The 7,995-nt window shown below is 37.9% G+C and overlaps 1 protein-coding gene across 1 annotated transcript in view; it reads right to left on the minus strand.

Moving 5' to 3' along the window:
* The window catches only part of LOC124146994, a 68,126-nt gene extending 60,828 nt beyond the window's left edge, over positions 1 to 7,298 (minus strand). The window contains exons 1-2 of the mRNA XM_048382967.1: positions 7,116 to 7,298; positions 2,972 to 3,263 (exon numbers count right to left, since the gene is read on the minus strand). Coding sequence (XP_048238924.1) covers positions 2,972 to 3,163 — 192 coding nt within the window. The 5' untranslated portion in view covers positions 3,164 to 3,263; positions 7,116 to 7,298. The remainder of the gene's footprint in view (positions 1 to 2,971; positions 3,264 to 7,115) is intronic.
* Positions 7,299 to 7,995: the final 697 nt, after the last annotated feature.

Here is a 7,995-nt window from a genome sequence, read left to right on the forward strand (position 1 = left end):
TTGCAGTCACAATGCATATGAATTGCTGCTGCTGCTGCTGCTGCTGATAATGATGATAATGATGAATCGATGATTCAATCTAGCATACCTTTGTACAATTGCAGGGTTCCACCATGACCACAGTCACATGATTCTAGGATCATAAATGGAAGTATTGTCTCAGATTGACTGTTTATTCCAGAAAAAGTTGGTGTCTTTTTCTCTAAGCTTCTTAAAAATGGCTCTTACAATTGTAAATGACCCAACTTGTCATGGGCAAAAAGGAGGGGTCTCACCTGTTTGGCAACCAGAATAATAACTGCTTGTTGTTTGATATGAAACTTTATATCTTTTATGATTTAGCTCTAAACTTATGAAGATTAATAGAATCTTCACTGCGATTTTGCCTTTCAATCCCAGTGGAATCTGTTTTGGAGAGAAACTAGGTTACTCTTTGGCACTGCATTTTCATAATTACTTGTCAACAAATTGAAAAATTAAAAAAAATATATTGTCTTATCTTATACTTGAGTCTTATTACTTTGTGAAGTCAAATAACACATTCCTCATGCAAAGGTAACATTTCGCCCCCTACATATAATGCCTTGGCTTCTAGAAATTCAATTTGGCTCCTTAAGAAATTGTTAAGGAGCCAGGTGGCTCCTTGGATAAAAGGGTTATTTTGGGGCCTGACATTTTAACAACCATGCAGCATATCTGCATCTGTTCAACGAATACAGATTTCAATGCTTATAGCATTGACAGAACTTGTAATGACAATCTAATATGGGATCTGGAATGCTGGTTTTACAACCTCAGTCTACCCATCGGTATGTGTTGCAGTGAACCTGCTTGGTACGTTAAGCTCTATGAATGTAGGTAGCATGAGCAGGCTACACAGGTGAATGGAGATTCACAGCCACACATCCACAACACCGGGTTGACGCCCAAGTTTCATAGTGAAATACAGGGGGGGGGGCAGGCTTGCTGACTTGGTTGATGCATGTCACCGTATCCCAATCGTGGATCGATGCTCATGATGTCAATCATGGATTGTCTGGTCCAGACTTGATTATTTACAGACCGCCGTCATATAGCTGGAATAGAGCTGAGTGTGGCGTTAAACAACAAACAAACAAGATCTTTAACAGACGACTGGGATACACAATTAAAACATACTCTGTCTGACCATGGCTATAACCTGGCATTACTCTTCATCTTCCAAAAATACCATGTTTTTTTGCACACACAAGTTTGAAATCTAAGGGGTCCTGGATTCTTGAGGTTTGCACTATTTGAATCGAGGGATCTCCTTCATGTTTGGTTTCTGGTTAGTACATCATACTACATGGTCCCTTGATCACATTGACTTTCATGCCTGATTCCGAACAGTAAATTAACTGAACATGCTGAAACAGGTGGATTCTGAACAACCTCTGGCAATCAGCTCTTGACAATTCCCCATATCTACCAACCATCTAGAAAGATACACACAAACTGTTATCAAAGTCAACAGATCTCCAACTGAACCCAGATTGCAGGCATGCACTGTGATCAATACCATCTGTTGTGAGCAGTCTACTTATTATTTCAGGTCTCGAAGTTTAAATTTTTACCAAGTAGCCATATGGCTACAAGTACTGTTTTCCAGGTAGCCAATGGAAAAATCAAGAAGTCAAGCCAATAGTGTAGGTAGCCCGATGCGTTTGAACTTATCTTTTATCACATCACTATTATGATATGTACAAGTCATAGCACTATGAATTGTATATTAGTGGAAACTGTACTTGATTTTTGTTATTTGTGACTTGAGCAATGATGCAGTTCATGTTACTAGATTAAATAGGTATATCCTTGCTTATCCAATGAGCATTGTCAACTAAAATAAAATACTAATTAATAGTTATGTATTTCGGTTCAATGCCGATTGCAGAAGGAATTATTTGCGAGTACAATTATTAGCAGATGTGTTTTCCAAGATCAGCTGTTATTCATTTTTGTGTCTACATATGTGTAGCACACAAAATATTTTTCAAGATAGTCATTTGGCTACCTCTGAATTTTAGACAGTGGACAAATTAAGATTTAGGTCGCATTGGCGACTGCTTTAGTCGCAACTTTGAGGCTTGTATTTCAGTTTTACCAGCCACTCATCCTACGTATATAGACAGTAACGAGTTTTCCTATACACCATGTTTACAACACACAATGTGCTGTAAGCAGTCTCTCCTTGCTATTAATCTTTAGCAAGACAATAAAACATATATATGCATTCTTGTATGTAACTATAACAAAATGGAAGCATGGAAGGGTGCTTCTAAGACAAAGGGAACTTATATCAACTGTGCCATCGGCATTTTAATAAAAGGAATTTCGAACCCTCTCCAGGTTCATAGTGTCATATGAATTTTGACACTTTATTCAGTGTTCTAAATTTGGACAGACATCTATATAACAATCACATTGACTACATTTGGTACAGACTGAAGTCAGGATAGGCCATACACCTCATGTAGCACAGTCCCCAAGAAATATATTTACTGACGTGTATTTATTAGTGCATAAACATGGTACAGTGTTCGAAATTAACAAATGACTGCTAGTCTGAGACTAGAAACATTCCAGAACGATTAGTGACATTATCTTGAGGACTAACTTTCACCATCAGGTAGATGGCACCTCTATAGCAGATCATGTCTGCAGAATATTGGAAATATATATCAGTTTGTAGTAGGGCTCGGACGGGTAACTTGGGTACCTGGGTCGGGTGGGTACTGAGTAGGACCCGGGTACATGCAGGCCTATCCGGACCCGTGGCTAGTCACATGATATATTGTTTAATGACAAAAATTATCTAGAACTCTATGGTTACACTACAAGTCACTAATGTTTTCATTTCTTTCTGACTATGGACCCATTCCTTCTGACTTTTCATATGGTTGAATAAAGATATAACTTAAGTCAACTTCAGTGTAATACTGGCACTACTTACCGAGGATGGATGTGCTCCCTTCATCTTAATCTCCATCGTCTTCGCGTCCCCCACCTCTCCATCAGTTGGCTTTGGGCTGTCATCTGCAGTATTGATACTATGTGCTACATTTTCAGCACCGATACTATGTCCTGCAATCACTGCTACAACACAAGCCAACACCGCGGGAATAACGCACGTGTGTATTGACATGTCTTCACAAGGACGGGAGGAAGATATTGAGGTTAGGTGGGTGACTGTCCTCTCTCCCTGTCAATGTCTGTTACTGGATGCTGTGCACTGTTGTCTGAACCTGCAACCATGGTAACAGATGCCATTAAACATGTTTTTATACAAACTGTCTGCAACTTCAGCCACAAATTCATAGCCCAACACTAAAACAGCCTTAGACATGAGCACTTGTCCTGTAGTCCTTGCCAAACTGCCCAATAGTTAAGGTATCATAAGGAATAGGAGAAATTTGCCATTTTATGTTATCATTATAAGGACTAGTAGACTAAACATGTTAGTTTCCACTGCGGTAAAATCTACTGAAAATGAAGCCCAGAGCCAAGTTCAGGCCTGAAGAACCAAAAGTTTTGGGCACCAACTGAACTAATGTGAAGGAGTTGACGTATGTTGATTCACGCCAGTCAGAAAAAGTCCAGCATTACCACAGCCACCCACCCTCATTAAGGTGATTAACACCAGGTAACACTTCACTCACAAATGATCGGGAGAACTCGACTCTATAATCAATAATCAACACAATGCATGCTCAGGAAGACAAAGCCGGGCTACAGGTGATCTCAGAATTTGCCAACAGAGCATGTAAACAAGGCTGAGTGTGATCGATTACATACAAATAGAAGAAACTGTGTTAAAGTATTACTTACACTAGAGAACATGTTTTCACCTTGAGTTATACTTTTAATATAAGTTGATGATGATCAGTGTATGAATAATTCAGTATACATGTTAAAGGTTTGAGGGACAGAAATTTGAGAAATTGCAGACAGACCAAGTATCATTATCAGGATAATCTGTGAACAACCAACAACCACCTGATCCTAGCATGGTGTGCCCTGAACTGTTGGATGATGCTGAGATAACAGGACACATTGTCAGATGTTTCCTGGTTTTATGATCAATGAACCATTAAGTTTGAAAACAGAAAAGAAATGAATCAAAATTTCTCTGTTTGAGAGAGTTGGGATTTTGTATCACAATATTTTTTCCCTTATAGCGATGCTGCCTTAACTTTAGTCCTGCCAAGTTTAGACATGATAGAATTTTTACATTATCATTCGAACTGCCCATGATATATCCATGATTGAAACAATAGCCCCCTCTTGACAGATTGCACGCAATCCCCATAACACGTTAATACATGTCATATGTTGAAAAACTTGGATCACTCAGACAGTCATCAAATATCTATACACTGACGTGCCATGTCCCTCCGGCTATGTTTGTCATGAGTTTGTAGGGTGTGTACAGAGCTGGTGTACATGGAGTACGACGGCCTGACAATCACCCCAGCTGTCACATACAGTATCACTGTTCAGAACCGATTATCAGGATGAGCGATCAATGGTCCTAGGGGACAGTATAATTGTTCACAACCGATTATCAGGATGAAAGATCAATGGTTGAATAATCAAGAAGCATAACCTGCTTTATGTGCAACAACAACATTATTTAGGTCAGCAGGGTTGTTCCTGGGTCCATCTGTGTTCAAGACCTCATGACCCTCAGTAACAGATCCAGGTTGCCTACACTGGCTTATTGTGGCAGGCTTCTCTTGTATTTGACTGATTTTGATATAACTAGTGATTCAACCGTCATACTTTCTATCATTCTTTTTCAATTTGTGACGCAATATTTTGATTCTGGAAAGATCCTTGGGCAAGAAATGATAAGAGATTAAAACTGATAAAATGTCAGAAAAAATTTGTCCACTGACAATGATGACTATTTAAAGCCAAGGTCATGTTTTCCTCAAAATTTAAGCATTTTTTCACACAGAGTAATCAAAGACATAATTTGGATTGCTTCTGATGTTTATTTTCTGCTGTATGTGACATAGCCTGAATAATTAATATCATACACACAGGGCAAGTGTTATCCACCTTTGTCTATGACGTCATAAATGATTTTAACATCCCTCCATGTCCGAAAGACGAGATCTGATTGGTTGATGTGATCTTGATAAAATATGATGTATCCCACCTTAGAGAGAAATAAATTTCTCAGTCGGAGAATAAATCCCTCATACCTTGCCATGGAGAAAACAGGCTGTACTTGGATTTCTCAGCGGAAAAATAAATCTCTTACACCCCCCTTTGAAGCAAAAAGCTGCACGCTTTTCCAGAGTATAAATAATTGTGAATAGTGCAAACTTTCAATCAGTTAACACATAATTTACTAAAATCAGAATTCATAATATTGAATGAAATCGTCAATAAAATTGATGAAGTCGGTTAATAACTTAAAGCCAGATAAACACCGAACACTTTTTTTGCCCAGAGAGTGTAATTTGATTGATCTGTTGATTTGCTATTCCCTGTCGCTCTGTCCATGCGAGTGGTTATGTTTCCACTTTGGAAAACAAATTGAAAACTCATTGTTTGCATGCACCACCTCACACACAGTGCTAAAAATACAGTAAATCAAAGTTGGATATTTTGTCTTCGAATCTGAAGCCTCATTTGCGCTGTTTCTTACACTTTGTGTTTTTTCTTACATTTTAGGATCTGTGAAGATTGGAGTAAGAATTGGTCTTCAACGTGATTAGGTGGTCAGACATGCTGACTTGGTTGATGCATGTTATCATATCCCATTTGCCTAGATCGGTTCTCATGATGTCAGTCACAGGATTGTCTGGTCCAGACTCGATTATTTACAGAATGCTGTCATATAGCTGGAATATTGCTGAGTGTGGTATTAAACAAACAAACAAATCTTACATTTGTATTGGCTCCTTCTGAAATTGCTTTGGCTCCTGAAGTATAGCCTTTAGTGGACACAATAGAACGTCACAAGCAAAATGGCTACCTGGGTAAAACTTTGAGGATTGGTTCAGGTAAAACAAAATACATTGTACATTTTTACTCAATGGACACTGAAAGGGTTTATGATGGCAATAAGAAATAGCTACATAGAAACTTGCAGAAGTTGTACATCTGTCTCAACAATCTTTAGGCCTGTGCATCAGTCTTTATGAGGCCGGCATTCTGTACACAAAGATTAAAGAAAGAAAGATCTTAAATTATGATTGAGGAAGTACTTGAATAATAGTAACACTTAGGGACAAGACATTTTGATCAAATTCACCACTAAATGAAATAAAATAAGTATATTAAAGGTGAATAACTATAATAAAGTACATTTGCTATGTTGTCTTTTAGTGTCACTATAATTTGCAACCATTAAAACAGCTCTGATATAAGAGGTCTTTACAAACTTGCAGGCAGACTAGAATTTACACTCTTTTGTGAAACAGGTTTGTCACAAAAGTGAACTTAATCATTGTCTGTTTTTGCATTAAAAAGATACTGTTGCATGCACAGGTTTTCGCACAAACAATAAAAAAAAGTATTAAGTATGACAGCTGGTGGCAGTATCTGCTACACATGATCATGTGCATGACTGCTGAAAGCTATAGAGCTTACAGAATACTTAGCTTTTATCTTTCAATACCAGTGGTAAACTTATTGTTGATCAATTCTATGTAAATATTTCTGTAGGCACAGTCAAATAGTCAGTTGTTTTGCTCGAGGCCTCAGGACAAGATCATGATTTACCAACGTTATCATTGTTCTTCCATATTCATTACCGAAGTTTAAATGATCAGATAGTGTCATAAACACCGACGTGAAACTGAACCTCTAGACAAAAACAACATGATGAACTAGCCTAAATCAAGAGTTCTTTACAGTACGAGATGAACACGTTGCTACATGTCTCTGTTCCTATAACATGTTTGACAATCGTTGTCATTTATCTAATTAATTGAGGCCTTACTCGCATATTCATTAAACTATACTCTTAACAACTCAAATCCATAGTCTCAACGACGTCAATTCTACTGACCACTACCCCATTCAGCAGTGGTCTGAAGCTTGATCATATTATTAAAACGAAAACAATATTGCAGCTTTACCTGTTATCGTTTTTTCCCTTGAATGGTTAATGACAGTGTCATGCTTGTCAAAGTGTTCAGTTTATCATGGATCGGCTTGGTGAGATTGTAACATAGACAGTGACAGCTGTTAGTTTACGGTGAATTGATCGTGGAGAAAATCACGGATTCCCATGATTCAACAAAAACACTTCCGCCTTCCCACAATTCCTAAGAATGTTGAACTTGATCGTATTTACCTAACACATATCTATTGTAACTCTCAGGGAATCTGCGTTTGGTCATGTGCATCGTTTTAAAAGATACAGTGGATTATTTTGCCTTTTAAAATAGGGGGTATGTGATATTAACATGCATCCCTCACGTGACTTCGCGAGGGAGGTGAAAAAGCAGACATCTGTTTCACCAAATGATGACGCGGCACTAGGGAAATTCGGGGTCATGTAAAGGATAATATTTATCTTCCTAGTATATTACGTAGTAAAAAGTAAGTTTTATTTAAGGACGTCTTTCCGACCTGATTTTTTTAGAAAAATGCAATAAGAAACAAGGATATCCATTCATTGTTTTTATTTGCCTAGTAAAAGTTTATACAATAAACATGACGGTCCGTCAGAAGCAAATAACATAAATTATATTAACTAACGAAGCAGAAATAAAAATACTTACCAACGTTTTGAACAGAGTGCAACAAATACAAGCGATGTATGATAACTAGCGAGAACAGTCATATCATCCCTGACAGCCGGTTACGTCACAATATCGCGTTGTTTATGTGAACAATACCTGTCAGGTGTGAACAGTTAATACAGCCACACGTGGTATACTGCCAATAAATACCAACAGTTGCAGCTAATTATCGATGGAGACAGACATCAAATTAGCCACGGCTGACTGCTTT

The sequence above is a fragment of the Haliotis rufescens genome, unplaced genomic scaffold, assembly GCF_023055435.1.
Source record: "Haliotis rufescens isolate VD_foot unplaced genomic scaffold, xgHalRufe1.0.p SCAF_1, whole genome shotgun sequence".
Taxonomy (NCBI): Eukaryota; Metazoa; Mollusca; class Gastropoda; order Lepetellida; family Haliotidae; genus Haliotis; species Haliotis rufescens.